Raw genomic sequence first — 16,495 nt, 5'->3', positions numbered from 1 at the left:
TATTGTGAATTCATACATACATCTTTGGTACAAAATTATAATTCGCATATTGAAATTATTATAAAATGTAAGTATAAAATTATAAATAAACACCAATTTTTTACTTGGCAGTTAGAACATAAAATCTTACTCCATTTATAAAGTTCTTACTGAAACTAAAAATAATACTTAAACTGAATATTATTTTAATATGAATGTTTAAAATATTCAATAACACTTATACATACATATAAGACAATATCATTCATTTCCAAAATACTTTTTCTACAAATGTATATAACTACAAATATTACAAGTTTTTACTAATTAATACTGCATTATTATCACTTGTATGTATTGCTTAATAGTCAATCACCCGTATTTTTTAAATCTCCGTAAAAAGTAAAACTTTATTAATTTAAATGTGTATGATAGTATTAATAAAGTTAGATCTTCAGATCAATAGATCACAGACTTGTTACAAACTAGTTATCACACAGAAAATAAAATATAAGGCACACCGCCAAAGTAACGCTATAATATCAATGCGGAAGTAATAATATCAACAATATTTTGAGTTAAGTCCTGCGCACAATAAAGGAATATTAGATATTAAGAATAAGAATTAAATTTTAAAATTAGTTTCCTCAATAAACATTAATCGTAACGCATAATAAATACGAATAAGATGTAAGATATAAATGTACAAAATACAACATAATTTATTATTGATTTATAGTGTTTATTGATGAAACTGATTTTAAAATTCTAATTCCTATTTCTAAAATCTAATATGTCTCTATTGTGCGCCGGACCTTATTATATAAATATAAAGGCATCAAAATCATTTTTGTTTTTCAACTAAAGCTTTCATGATTTCGATCAATGATTTTTGGACCTCCATTTTATCTTCGTGAATCTTCTTTTGTTCTTCTTTACGTTCAGCATACCGCTGTTCTTTTAACTTTTCACGTTCTTTCCTTTCTTTTTCCTTTTTGGCCATTGCTATTTCTCTATTTTCTTTTATATCACCAATAAAAGACTCGAGGAGAGTCTCAACTCTCCGCTTTTTGCATGGATCTAAAATAGAAATTAATTACTAAACAGATATGTACAAATTATAAAGAATTGAAATCATTGATTTATTATTATTTACTAGAAGGCAATGAGGGTGATTCTGACTCGGCCACTGCCGAGTTCTCCACATTTATTGGCTTAAGTGGACCTTCGCTCGATGCAATCGCAGATGGCATCACAAAAGCCTTCTTTCCAAAAATTGAATCCATCACCTTCAAAATTATAAAAACATTTACTAAATTATATAAATCAATTACTTAAAAAATTACTCAAAATATAAAGAGATTACATATAAACTTAACAGTATCAAATTTGTTTTATTTTTTAATGAATTATTTAGAGAAATAAGAAATATAGATTTACCGAATAAAAAGCCCATGTATTCCGACAATTTCCACTTTTTTTATTTTGGTCGCTTATGTTTTTAAAGGTCCTTTTAAGACCAGACATTTTTACAGAGCATTGCAGCCTACTTACAGCATACTTTCCATTTGAATTTTCTTTCATTTTTTCTGCTATCTCAGCCCAAATAGTAGTACTTCTTTTGAACCCTGAACTGAAGTCAAGTTCTTTCTCCCGATACAACTCTAATAGTAAATATACCGCAGCATCGGGCCATATAAATCCTTTATTAGTAGTCAAACAGTTTTCGTCGGAATCAAGATTTTCAGAAGACGTTGAAGTCTGACTGATTCTTGAAGAAGTAGAAGAAGAATTATTCTTAGCGATTTCTTCGTTCACGAGCGATTGCAGCAAGTTTTCATCTGTAACAGTAGTATTCATAATTTATATTTACATTTAAAAATCAAATAAATATGAAAATCTACAAAAAAATGACTTTTGAAAGTAGCGAAAATATACTAGTTAGGAGTATTTTCGCTACTTTCAAAAGGTTTTTTTTCCATAAGAGATATCCATTTATTTATGTTTGTTCAAATTATACATAACCTGCAAATATATTCGGTTAAATCCGCTAAAGGTTACCTGTTTGAACTTTATTCATTACTTCCTGAGTAAGAAATAATGTGATGACGCTCTGCGTTTCTTCAAAGAAGACTGGGAATTCGAACAATGGTTCTTCCATATTTTCTCACTTTTCACTTTCTTGAAGAACTACAATGAATTACAACACTGTACAACACGGACCCGTGAACTAATATTTCACAATCCGCCATATGCAATTACGCAATCGCATGGAACGCATAAGCTGCCGTAGCTCGAACTTGAGGTAGCTGATGCGTGCGTTATGCGCTGCAGGTGGTGGGGATCTAGGGAAATCTAAGCGCTGTTTATGCGCGCATTGAGTGAAACGGAACGTTTTCTATGTAATCCGTGCGCATAATGCGCGAAACGGAACGCAGCCTTTATCATATACTTTATTTGTTCAACAAGTTACTTCTGTACTTCTGGTGGGTGCATCTGATAATTGCGACTCAGAGTCTTTAAATCTCCATGTAAGTATCTCGACATTACATATATTTAACAAATAAATATTTTATTCCAAAAACCACTGCCTGTATTGACACTTTATAGTTTACGTTTTGTACATCATAGATTTTCAGTACTGACAGTGAATTTTGGAATACGGGCTTTAATGTTCATTAGTGTGTAAAAAAAAATGCAAAAAAAATCAAATCAAATTGCAGCACCAATTAAAATATGGTTAGCCCATGCTCCTGAACGGTTTAACAGAGGAACATTAAAAGAAAACCGAGGAGAAAACCAGGATGAAGAAAATTAATTCGGGTCTTTGTACCTTTGTGTGAGTACCGGAGTTAGTAACACGTTCTTCTCTATCAAGGTTTTCGGGATGGTGGGCGAATCAAATAGACGTAACGCCCTGACACGTTTGTACGGTGGACTACATCACAAAAATTCACAAAATCACTGATAGTGGCTGATGATTTCAACTCAAGAGACTATTGTAACCAAAGTGTCGTATAATTTACGATCGCAACTTTAGAGATTAAAATTTATTTTGCTTCAAAAAGTACTTAAATCTTATAAAATAGACAATTTTTAACGAAGGCATTCAAATGCCTTTGTTAAAAATCTACAAAAATGTATTGTCATTATGATTCGTATTTTCCAACGCTATTTTTATGAATAAAATTAAAATATTTTTTAAGTATATTTTAAAAAAGTGAAAAGATGATATAAACACTCAATTCAATTGTTCACGGAAGCTATTGCGGAAAGTATTTTGTATTTTCTATTGTTTTGATTTACTTGATTTATATACATGTATTGTTTAACTGATTTATTGTTTAACTGATATTTCATTGATAAAATAAATTATATATTTGTAAATTGTATTTAAATAAAAGTCCTTTAATTTAACCTTTAAATGAAATTCCACGGATACGTAAAATTTTATTGGGTTAGATTAGGTACACATATCTTTAAATAAAATTCTACATTTTTGTGAAATTTATTATTGAAAGATATACATGGGGGCAGACGGCGGGTCTCGATAGCACACAAACCACTCACAATGGCAGATGCCTAGAGATTTTCCGTAGGTTGGGTTAGATAAGTCAAGATGATTGATTGGTGGGCTATCGGGATGTGCGCTATCGGAACTCTCCCGGGGGCAGAAATGCCTTCTCATACGAAGTTGTACGCATATGAAAGTATATTTAGCGTGTGTGTTTCTTTTTTTTTCTAATGCTCGATATTATGCATTGTGAAGAAGGCTGGAACACATTGCACGTACCGAGTATACTTCGATTTTCCGTGCAACTTCGAGTGAGAAGACATTAGTCTTTCCCGCGTACCTAATCTAACCTAACCTAACCTAATCCAACACGTGTGAGTACGCACGCTCAATGATGCGTAAATGTATGCGTGTATACATGAGCTAATGCGCCTTGACCGTTCCCATTCTCTGCGCATACTGCATGGTACCTCGAATACTGCACCTTAACGGTTCTTATCCTCTGCGCATACTGCGAGATATTCTCAGGATTTATTATGGATCAAATCACGCCGGACATAGGAAGGTGCTCAGCATTTCCCACAGTATATCGCAGTCGGGATCTCGTAAATCCTCGGGATACACGTGACCTACTGCTGCGATATCTTCAGCATATGCCTAGGATGTCCCTGTGCTGTCCGGGTATCCAGATGCATCAGTAGTCAAATTAAACGGCTTATGAAAATCAGAGTACTGCAAGATAGGTTTCGAACATAATGATAATTTTAATTCTTCAAAAGCTTTGACTTGTTTTAATTGCCAAGTAAAAGTTGAATCTTTCTTCAATAAATCAGTTAATGGTTTTGCAATTTTAGAAAAATTGGATATGAATTTCCTATAATATCCAACAAGTCCTAAAAACTGTTTTATATTCTTTTGTGTTTTTAATTCAGGAAAATCAATAACTGCTTTTATTTTATTCGGGTCTGATCTGACTCCGTCAGAGCAGATTATATGTCCAAGATAAGCGACTTCTCGACGTAAAAATTCGCATTTATCTGGCTGTAATGTTAAATTTGCTTCTTTCAATCTTTTCGTTAATCTTTCAAATTTTATTTTGTGTTCTCTTAAAGATTTTGCATAGATAACTATGTCCATGTAAACGAATAATTCATTATCTTGTAGACCAGAGAGAACGTTATCCATGAGCCTTTGGAACGTTGAGGAAGCGTTCTTTTATCCAAATGGCATTCTTTTAAACAGATAATGTCCGTAGGGCGTTGCGAAAGCAGTTTCGGGGCATCCTGCGATGCCATCGGGATCTGATGAAATCCTGATGCTAAATCAAGAACTGAAAAATATTTTGCATTTCTCAATTGATCCAAGATATCGGAAATGTTCGGCAAAAGATAGGCATCTCCAATAGTTTTTTCATTTAAATTTCTATAATCAATTACCATTCTCCATTGTTTATTACCTAAAGAATCTATTCTTGGGTACGATCCACACGGGGGAATTGTACGGTGAAGTAGACATTTCTATTAGTCCATCTGAAAGTAGCTTTTGAACTTGATTATCAATTTCAGTTTTGTGGATCGGCGGAAATCTATATTGTTTAACATGAATTTGTACTTCGTTAATTATAGGTATAAAATGTTGTGCTGCATTCGTGACTCCTAATTTTTCTCGAGGCAAGTGGAATCTATCCACATGCTTGCTAACTAAAGATATTACGTTTTCTTTTTCCTCAGAATTCAAATGGTTTAGACGTAAAAGTGGAAGAATGTTACTAAGACGATTTCTTTCGTCATCATTGCCTATTGAGTCGTAAAAGTATATCGGATTATCAACAGAATTATGCTCCATGTGCCTTCGGCTTTTGGTAACACAATTAAAACAAAAATGAGCTTCCTTTTCTCCCTTCTAATAAGTATTCAGAACTCTAGGATTCACCTCAGAGTTATAGTGTTACATCCGCCGTTTCCCGACATAAATTTTTACAAGATTGGTTATCGAATAAAGCTTAAAATATAAAACTTTTGACTAAGACTGTATCCATGAAAACAGGATAGGAAATGTCTCCTTCTTCGATATCAGCGCCGCGCTCAGTAGCATAGGTCACATAGGGCCGCGTGGGATGGCAACGTTACGCCTACGCACGCCGACGCCACACACTTCGTCGCCGGACTCAAACATGTGAACACGCGTCGCGCCGCGTCCTCCGTTTTCAGACCACGTGGTGTGCTGTAAAGTTACGTCTATTTGTAAATCCTACTAGATCTTATTCTAATTTCAATTCCAATTCTAATTCTAAATTTATTTCTAATTCAAATTAATTCTAATTCTAAATTTAATATTGATTTTACATTAGTTTATTTTATAATAATAATTCTAAATTCAACCTAATGCTTGTTGCTTTTCTAACTCCAAATTCAATATTAATTCTAAATTCGTTTACTCTATTATAATAATTCTAAACTTAATTTAAGTTCAAGCGTAATACAGCATAGAGCTAAACATTGAACCTAGCCATAAATTGTAATATTAGATTTGTGTAAAGATAAGTGATTTTATTAAACATTATATGGTGTGTAACAATAGAGCCTGTGTTTATTTTAAATACCTGGTGTCACTCCTACCAGATATACAATTCAGTCTAATTCGATTCTATTGATCATACGCAATATTGCGCAACATTACACAACGCCACGTGTTTCACTCGCGTGTGCAACAAGATCACCATGAGTTCTTGCCGAGAGTGAGAGATCCAGTGGCGTAGCATCTACTTTACCCGGGGAAACCACGGCGTGAAACCGAGCACTACCACGGAGAGACGAGGCTTATCCACTCTTTTCTACAAATAAGGTTAATGCCGGAGTTTTATTAATCGATATTACGGCGTGTCAATTCTCTCGTTCGCTGAGTTCTCAAGTAATGTGCTCGCTTATTCCGGCTTCTCAATCGCGTCAGGTAGTTTTTATGAATTTGCCTGCCGCCTATTACGACTGGGTAGCAACCGCTCGCTGTGTACGCGCCGTATTTTTCCGTCATCGATTGGACTGTCACAATATCATTTGCGAGACTTGCCACCAGAACTTCCCTTCAAATATTTCTGAGCATTACAATAAAAGAAACCGCCATTATATAAATATCGGCATGAATCATAATCAGGAACGGTGCATACTCTGCCGGGTTTCTCTCACTACCATTCAGGTAATTCGCGATTGCAGAACGTGCCCCGTGGACTTAATGTTTTTCCTAGAGTTTCTTGAACGTGAACACTCCGCCTCATACGAGGATCCCGAGCCGACAATCCTTGCGATATCTGAAGAGCCCGTTTAAAAGAAAGATTTCTAATTTCGGATAAATTCCGTCTCTCCTTCTTTACTCAGGTTTATTCTCTCTCTCTCTCTCTCTCTCTCTCTCTCTCTTTTATTCTCTCTTGTTCTCTGCTCTGACTTCCCTTTCTTTTTCCCCTAGCAACCGCTCGGGGTTACCCCCACCTATTACGATTGAGTATCGACGGGTGCGTGCATGCCGCCATCTTGCAGCATTGAGTTGTAGCATAAAACTGGTGACAGCGGTGGGATACGCGTTATTATTGTATAGATATTGAATTTCGTTAATTATGGAAACGCGCGGCGGTGCTAAGCCTCCCTCAAAGAAGGCGCTCTCCGAGGAAGAGCTCGACGCCATACGGATGGCACAAGCACAGCATGAAAAGCGTCTCCGCGTCGAATCCGCTGCCCTCGATAAAGAAAGAAATTGGTTGAATCGCAAAAAAAGAGAATTCGAACGTAATAAAAATACCGAGAGCACCATTGCCTCAGACATGCGTGGATTATTGTCCGCCCTAAAAAATGAGATGATGCACGAAATTAATATGTTACGGCAATATGTAGGAAACTGCCGCAGCGCTACGCGGAGCCTTACTCCACCTGCTGGGCAACGCATGCATAGTGCTACCCCCTCCCCAACGCGCCGCCGGGGTTCTCCCTACCGCTCGGGCGCACCAAAACTCTCCTTTCGTGAAATTTTAGAGGATGTCCCACGCTTTGACAGATACCATGTTCTCTTAACGCAATTTGCACGCGCCCGTCGGCGCGCCCGAGAAATCGCGCCCGCAAACCATGAAAAGCATTTAACGTGACTTTTAGTAAATAAATTGTCGGACCGCGCATACGTCGCCGTCGAGGATGAGCCCTGCGAGACGGTTACTCAGCTCATTGATTTGCTAAACGAAGCTTTCGGCTCACTTAATAGCATTACCCAATATCGCGGGGAATTAAGTAGAGCATGCATGAAACCTAATGAGCACATTTTAGATTTTATATCGCGAATCAAAGAGCTCCGCTCAACCATTTTAGATGCCGAGCGTCGAACACGAGGCGTATTAGACGCAGCAGTAATCAATGACGTTGATGAATTAACGGCAAGATCTTTTTGCGATGGTCTCCCGCTGCGGTACCGTATGCTCATGCGGCGCGAACATAAGAGCAAGCCTTTCGAAGCCTTCGCCACCGCTAAAGCAATAGCCAAGCGCGATGAGTTAGAAAGAGAAAGATACGACCCTAACTATCGCCTGAATAGGAGAGGGGGAAATCGACCCTTCTCAGGTAATGCCCCTACGCGAAACTATATAGAGATTCTCGGCCCGATATTGGGAGCCAATTAATTATCCAGCCGCACGCGATATACGCGAGTCCTATAACAATCATTCAAATAACTTCACACTCCCGCGGACAAGTACCGCAGATCGACCAAATATCGAAACTTGCGCAAACCTCGTGAGCATTACGATGACCGACGGGTTGTAAGGAATACAACAAATCAACACGCCGGAAATGCATCTCAAGACACTAGCTCGATATGGTGTCGGTATTGTAAGTATCCGGGACACAAAATCCAGGATTGCCGTAAAAGGCAATATAACGAGAATAGACAGGGAAACGCACCCGGCCCCTCGAGCAGACCGGGTGCGACTCGAGCCGGGCCCCCGCCGAATCGTCCGGTAAAATGTGTGGAAGTGGATCTCAAGGAGAAGAACAAATCGGCCTCCTCCGAATAAAAAATTCTAGCCACGCACCTACTATTAATATAACTAGTGATATATTCCAGCCGGATGTCGCTTTAATGGTCGACACGGGAGCGGCGCCTAATTTGATTAAAATTAATAGAATACTGCCTAGCGTTCAAATTGATTCTAGCTCTAGTATCTTTCTCACGGGCATCACGGAGGGACGTATTAAAACCTTAGAGTGCGTCATTGCGAAAATGCTCGGACGAGAAGTCAAGTTCCACGTCATACCCTCGGAATTCCCAGTCTCGTGCGACGATATCTTAAGAGCTGATTTCTTTCGTGGCGCGGGTAAGATAAATTTTGTTGAACAAACGTTAGAGTGGCATAATGCCTCGTTTCCATTTTTAAATCGCGAAATGACTAAATTTCCGGCGCGTTCAAGTGTAGTAGTGTGCATAAACATATTAAATACCGACGTAGCAACCGGCTATGTCCCGCGATTAGCAATCAATAAAAACATCTATCTCGGTGAAGCGATAGTTTCAAACCGCGTGGGTAAAGCCTACCTTCGCGCTTACAATACGTCGAACAGGAATATTATCCTGCCTACTCCTACGGTGGAGCTCTAAAACTTTAACTTGCCTAAACAGTCTTTTCCGGAACAAGGGATCCCCCCCCCACACCCGCCTTAGGGAAGGGTAACGACTCAAGCAACATCTTAGCGATGCCGGAGTCAAGGGAAGAAAGGATAAAGTAAAAAGTTTATTGCGCTTAAAGCATTTGAATGAGGAGGAATTGAAACACGTTGACGATATAGTCGAGAAACATTGCGATATATTCCAACTGCCAAACGATAAACTTGAATGTACCAATGTAATAAAACATAAAATTAAAACTACGGACGAGCAACCAGTACAGACTAAACAATATCGGTTTCCTTCGATCCACAAAGAAGAAATCGACAAACAGGTTAAAACCTTGCTAGAGAATGACGTAATAAAACCATCCGTTTCACCGTATAACTCTCCTTTATGGGTCGTGCCCAAAAAACCAAACTCTAAGGGTAATAAACGCTGGCGGATAGTCATAGATTTCAGAATGCTCAATGAAAAAACGATTGGCGATGCATATCCCCTGCCAAATATAACAGAAATCCTTGACCAGCTCGGCAGTGCAAAGTACTTTAGTATATTTGATTTAGCGTCAAGTTTCCATCAGATACTGATAGACGAGGCCGACGCGCATAAAACTACATTTTTCACGCCATATGGCTATTTTGAATAGAATGCCCTTCAGGTTGAAAAACGCTCCGGCTACATTCCAGAGATTAATGGACCTGATATTGACCGGACTTCAAGGCACCAAATTGTTCGTATATCTCGATGATATTGTTATATATTCAAGCTCGCTGCGGGAGCACATGCAAAAATTCGAAAAATTAGCTGCATGTCTTAGACAGGCAAACCTGCATTTACAGCCAGATAAATATGAATTTCTCCGTAAGGAAGTAACGTACCTAGGTCACGTGATAGGAGAAAATGGAGTTAAGCCTGACTACGAGAAAATTCGTGCCGTCAAAGAATTCCCGAGGCCCACAAATCCTAAACAAATAAAGCAATTCTTAGGGCTGGCCGGTTACTACCGCCGTTTTATTCAAAACTTTTCAAAAATCGCGCACCCGCTAACAAATTTCTTAAAACAAGACTCTGCATTTCTGTAGGGGTCGACCCAAGAGGGAGCAGCCTTGCGACATTTTCTTATAACACAAACGTGCACGAGGCCACCCATTATACTCCACACGAGTTGGTCTTCGGGAAAATAGCAGAAGTCCCGGCACCGGACCCGTAGATAGAAGGCGTACAGAATGAAACCTACGAGAATTACCTTACTAACCTTTTTTGTAAAATCCGCGAAACTCAAGAAATAGCGCGCAAAAATTTAATTAGAGCTAAGCTACGATCGAAGCATTACTATGACAGGAAAATAAGACCTCTAACTTTTAGCGTAGGCAATCTTGTATACATGCTTAAAGAACCAGTAAGAAATAAACTCGACAATCAGTATACGGGACCGTATGAAGTAAGCGAAATTATTGATAAGCATAATATTAAGATTAAGTTAAGCAGCGGTAAATGTAGGGTAGTACATAGCGATAAGTTAAAGATAGCTCACGCGGAGCCCCCCCCCCTCCCGAGGCAGCTCCCCCACCATCCAGCAGTGACAGCGTGGAAAGGAAAGCAGTGGACCCGACTCCCCGTCAGTTAATTGATACCTAGCAGCCTAAAGGGAAATCATGTGCGCGAGCTCCATTTTAATATTATTCGTAATACCCGTGTGTGTACGTGGTCTGATAGGCTACAACTGTCATGGAGAAGGATTAAATATAAGAACCCTCTCTTTACTGGAAACTGGATCATGCAATCTCGATGACGTAGAACCCATAAACGATGAAATTTACGTTTAATTGATGGAGCTGTCAGACTACAATCCCATATCTGCAAGGCAGTGTCCCGTCGAAATAGACCGGACTATTTACTATTGCGGGATACACTCCCACGTATCAATTGTTGGCAACGGGTGGCGACAATACATACGAGAATTGGGCGCCGACGCATGCCGCCGACTCCATGAGACGGGAACCTTAACTGTTTCAACGACCACGATCGACAAACTGGCAGCAAATTCTACAAATTTGCGGAGCATTACTCTGACTAGAAGAATTGCAACCGATGGAAGCTGTTAAGGAGCTCAATACACCGATAGCTATGGCACGTGGGATAATGTCGTTGTTCAAGCAACGGCCAAAATCTCCCTTCGAACCTTCGAAGCAAACACAAAGCAATCAACCTGCGAGATCCTACCGTCTGGAACGCGCTGCGCCGTGAGCGTGTGTTTTGATGCCGACGGATCAGAAACATACTGGGAAATGGTCCCCTCCGACAGCTGCCATTTTGACCGCTATGATATACTATACGAGGGCATAGCAAATAAACTTTCCCCAGCAAAGGGTCAAGTAACGCCTGTCGTATACACGGTAACTTCAAGGGACACGACGTTCGCATTAACAAAGAGTGGTGATGTAAACGTGTGCGGATATAAACTATTTAAAACGGAGCATCCAAAGCTGTTGATTTTCAAAACTCAACGCGGGCGTACGTTTAAATCGCGATCGCGAGTGTCAGTAAATGACTTGGACATGTTCGCGTATGTGAATTCAAAATTTGTGTATGTTGAAAAGCATATAAAATTGCAACTCACGCGATTACACAAGGACCCGATGGAGCGAAAGTGCGCGTTGGAGTGGCAAGTGCTGCAAAACGTTCTATCTCTTTCCAGCATTACCCCAGACGAGATGGCATTCCGCATGATGAAGATACCGGGGTACACCGCTGTAATCTCCGATGAAGTAATTCACCTGATTAAGTACGTGCCGGTTCAATGCAAAGTCCGACATACGGAGAGTTGCCATATCAAACTTCCCGTGACGTACCGGAACGAATCTTATTACCTGAGTCTTATTACCAAGGTCACGAATTCTCACGCGGAAAGGGACACCGCGAGATTGTCATGGGTTACTTCCAACGATGTACAAAATCCAGGATACATGGTTCCGTGTCACCACTAGGCCAGAGAAGACGATTGCCCCGCCGATCATACAACCGTTGACGCAGCCGTCATGGAAGTATGTCAGCTCGGATTCCTTGGCAGTTAGCGGAATATACACCACGGAAGACCTCGATAGTCTCAGGGATTACATAATGTTCCCAGTGGAAAAGCCTTCCATGCTAAACACAATAACCCAAGCGGGACAAGACATACCATCAGGTAGCATTTCAATGCTAAATTTATTAGACGAGAAATCCTTAGATCATATTGCGGAAGAGGCAGGTAAATGAATCTGGAACGGATTCATGATTTTTGGATCATTTAGCGCAGGAGTGCTGGCAATATTTGTCATAAGAATCGTAAAATTAATCATCGACACATTTATATATGGGTATGCATTACATTCTATTTACGGATGGAGTATGCACTTATTGGGTGCCATATGGAGCTCAGTAACATTTTGCTGCACATAGGAAATAAACGCCTACACAAGTCGTCAACAGGAAGTACGTCCTTATCCCGGAACCCAGAGACGGGAAAATAATATTCAACCAAGAAACGACTTCCACGAAGCAAACGGAGGGGCAGAGCGAGAAACTTTCAACCGAGCAATCATATAGTCAACTGCGTAAATACTTGGAAACCGAAAACTTGTAATAAAAATTTTTCTTTTTTCTTTTCTCTCTTATATATATATATATATATATATACAGGGTGTTTCAGACCACCCGTACACCCCTTTTCTCTTCGCAGGATTAGAACCAATCAAAAATATGTTCAGACGAAAGTTGTAGGGTTTCAAAAGATCTATTCAATGATCTTATCAGTTTGACCTTGGATGGCGTCGCCAAGGTCAGATCGAAATCACATTAAGTTTTTTAAATGAAACACCCTATTTTTGATTCCAGAATCTAATAGCTGGTGTCAAGACCTTTCCAAAACACTACAAGAAAGTTTATTTTCGTTGACAACTTTCCGAGTTGTGCGGCTTGAAAGTTACACTACCGCCAACACCATGTAAATAACAATATAAAATCACGCGTTACGCAAAAAGCCGTGCAGCCGACACAAAAAAAGTAAACACGCGAGCCGGGCCAACAAAAACAGATCATGAAAAATCGTGAAAGTTAGCTGTCGCGACCGTAGATAGTCACATACATATGTATGTCATAATATTATGTAATTACATTATTACTTTAACGGTAGCACACGAGCAATAACGAGCGCGGCTTTCTGCGTAACGATGTCTAACTCGTGATTTTATACATATTGTTATTTGCATAGGATGTAGTAGAGATGTATTCACCACAACGCTATTGTGACTCAACTCAACACGAGTGACAATAACTCTCTCAAACTTGTCACCTACGTCTTCAATAACCGTCATATCAGTATCAATCGCGCAACAAAAATCCAACCCTCTTTATTAGTCTAGGTTTATTTAGCCATGTCCTATTCCAATGAAGAAGCATATGATATGCTGCTAATTTTAGGTGAGTGTCGAGGTACATTCATTGCAGCGGAAAGATTGTGGCGGGAACGTTATCCTGATCGGACTCCTCACTCGCGAAATGTTTTTTCACGTTTGGCTAAACGAATCAAAATTAAAGGTGTCGTTCAGCCTCAACATAACAAAGGTACACAAATTCGTCGTCCGATTATGGATGAAAGAACAGTGGAAATTCTTGCATCGACAGAATTGAACCCTTATGATTCTTTAAGACGACGAGAACAAGATTCTGGTGTTAGTAAAATCAGTGTTTGGCGCATTCTAAAAAATAACAAATTTCACCCTTACAGAATGTCTGTTCATCAAGCGTTGAATTACAACGATATTAGACAGAGACTTGTATTTTGCAACTTTATAAGACAGCAACCACTTGATTTCCACTTGAAAATTTTATTTTCTAACGAATGTACACTTAAAAGTGATGGATCTGTTAATACTTGGAACTCTCGTTATTGGGCACAAAATAATCCTCACTGGTTGAGAGAAGTAGATCATCAAACCATTTGGAAAGTCAATGTTTGGTGTGGAATTATTGGAAGTCAAATCATAGGTCCTGTTTTCTTTGACGAAAATCTAAACGGTGATAGATATTCCGCCTTGATAATGACAGATCTTCCTGTCTTACTAGAAAATATTCCTCTGCAATTGCGCCTGAACATGTGGTTCCAACAAGATGCATGTCCGTCTCATACATCGAGAGTTGCTCGTGCGGCATTAAATACTATGTTCCCCGACAAGTGGATAGGCAAATACGGTCCAATCAATTATCCACCCCGATCACCAGATCTCACCGTCCTTGATTATTATTTCTGGGGAAGGATAAAAAACTTGGTCTATCATGAACGTCCGACTACGAGGGATAATATGATTCGTAGAATAAGTGAAGCAATTCGATCCTTACGTGCCGAGGAAATTCTTCGAGCAAGCAATGATTTTCAAAATAGAGTTGATGCTTGCATCGCAGAGAATGGTGCTCACTTTGAACATTTAGTCGCTTAACAAAACATACACTCATTCATTCCCGAACGTGAGAGGCAAGGGGACTCACGTGAATCAAGCACCCCAAACGTGAGAGGCAAGGGGACTCACGTGAATCAAGCACCCCAAACGTGAGAGGCAAGGGGACTCACGTGAATCAAGCACCCCAAACGTGAGAGGCAAGGGGACTCACGTGAATCAAGCACCCCAAACGTGAGAGGCAAGGGGACTCACGTGAATCAAGCACCCCAATGGGATGAAATTCTCGTCACGTCCACGTCGTTCATTCTGGATAATGCTAAGCACGGGAAAATGCATACAGTCAATCTGGACATGATTGATCATCAAACATAATCAATCCAGTTAATAAACAAAAGCAGAGTACATAAAACTTTGACTCCCCTTTTCCTCCCCCATACACATACGCATGCACGTATGCACACACCCACACACAAGATTAAATCCGATTAAGTAACCACCACATGGTACATCTTGAGTAATGCTGATGCTGGCGGTAGTGTAACTTTCAAGCCGCACAACTCGGAAAGTAGTCAACGAAAATAAACATTCTTATAGTGTTTTGGAAAGGTCTTGACACCAGCTATTAGATTCTGGAATCAAAAATAGGGTGTTCCATTTAAAAAACTTAATGTGATTTCGATCTGACCTTGGCGACGCCATCCAAGGTCAAACTGATAAGATCATTGAATAGATCTTTTGAAACCCTACAACTTTCGTCTGAACATATTTTTGATTGGTCCTAATCCTGCGAAGAGAAAAGGGGTGTACGGGTGGTCTGAAACACCCTGTATATATATATATAATGAAGTATAACCGTAGCAGTAAGTATAAGTTTAATATACATGTAGGATTGATTAGGAAAAATGTTGGACATGGTCAATCAACATTTTCATCAATGGGGGGAGGTGTTACATCCGCCATTTCCCGACATAAATTTTTACAAGATTGGTTATCAAATAAAGCTTAAAATATAAAATTTTTGACTAAGACTGTATCCATGGAAACAGGATAGAAAGCGTCTCCTTCTTCGATATCAGCGCCGCGCCCTGTGGCGTGGGTCACTCAAAACCACATGGCGACGACAGCCTGCCGCGTACATGCGAGCGTCTCCTTCCTCGATATCAGCGTCGCGCTCGGTAGCATGGGTCACATAGGGCCGCATGGGATGGCAACGCTACGCCTCCGTAAGTCGACGCCACACACTTCGTCGCCGGACTCGAACATGTGAACACACTCGCGCCACGTCCTCCGTTTTCAGACCACGTGGCGTGCTGTAAAGTTACGCCTATTTCTAAATCCTACTAGATCTTATTCTAATTTCAATTCCAATTCTAATTCTAAATTTATTTCTAATTCAAATTAATTCTAATTCTAAATTTAATATTGATTTTACATTAGTTTATTTTATAATAATAATTCTAAATTCAACTTAATGCTTGTTGCTTTTCTAACTCTAAATTCAATATTAATTTTAAATTCGTTTACTCTATTATAATAATTCTAAACTTAATTTAAGTTCGAGCGTAATACAGCATAGAGCTAAACATTGAACCTGGCCATAAATTGTAATATTAGATTTGTGTAAAGATAAGTGATATTATTAAACATTATATGGTGTGTAACAATAGAGCCTGTGTTTATTTTAAATACCTGGTGTCACTCCTACCAGATATACAATTCAGTCTAATTCAATTCTATTGATCCTACACAATATTGCGCAACATTACACAATGCCACGTGTTTCACTCGCGTGTGCAACAAGACTACCATAAGTCCTTGCCGAGAGTGAGAGATCCAGTGGCGTAGCATCTACTCTACCCGGGGAAACCACGGCGTGAGACCGAGCACTACCACGGAGAGATGAGGCTTATCCACTCCTTTCTACAAA

The 16,495-nt window shown here is 39.4% G+C and overlaps 1 protein-coding gene across 2 annotated transcripts; it reads right to left on the bottom strand.

Annotated features, from left to right (window-relative positions):
- Positions 1-12: 12 nt before the first annotated feature.
- On the bottom strand, positions 13-7,654 carry LOC105201688 (hypothetical protein). Of its 2 annotated transcripts, none has more exons than XM_039457783.1 (4): positions 2,041-7,654; positions 1,534-1,820; positions 1,136-1,268; positions 13-1,059 (listed from the first exon to the last, which is right to left on the bottom strand). In XM_039457783.1, exons 1-4 carry the CDS (start codon positions 2,138-2,140, stop codon positions 824-826), a joined length of 756 nt encoding a protein of 251 aa, XP_039313717.1. In that variant the 5' UTR covers positions 2,141-7,654; the 3' UTR covers positions 13-823. The 2 variants fall into 2 exon arrangements, with proteins under 2 accessions (XP_039313717.1, XP_011168108.2); XM_011169806.3 differs by having other exon boundaries at positions 16-1,059; positions 1,420-1,820.
- Positions 7,655-16,495: the final 8,841 nt, after the last annotated feature.

This window comes from Solenopsis invicta, chromosome 15 (genome assembly GCF_016802725.1).
Source record: "Solenopsis invicta isolate M01_SB chromosome 15, UNIL_Sinv_3.0, whole genome shotgun sequence".
NCBI lineage: Eukaryota > Metazoa > Arthropoda > Insecta > Hymenoptera > Formicidae > Solenopsis > Solenopsis invicta.
The sequence above is the reverse complement of the archived record's forward strand: the minus strand, read 5'-3'. Positions and strand labels throughout refer to the sequence as shown.

Coding starts and splice junctions, on each gene's coding strand:
- LOC105201688 (XM_011169806.3), bottom strand. CDS start 2,140: ATGGAAGAACCATTGTTCGAATTCCCAGTCTTCTTTGAAGAAACGCAG. Junction 1,821..2,040: donor AATGAATAAAGTTCAAACAG/GTAACCTTTAGC, acceptor CTACTGTTACAG/ATGAAAACTTGCTGCAATCG. Junction 1,269..1,419: donor ATACATGGGCTTTTTATTCG/GTAAATCTATAT, acceptor ATAATTTTGAAG/GTGATGGATTCAATTTTTGG.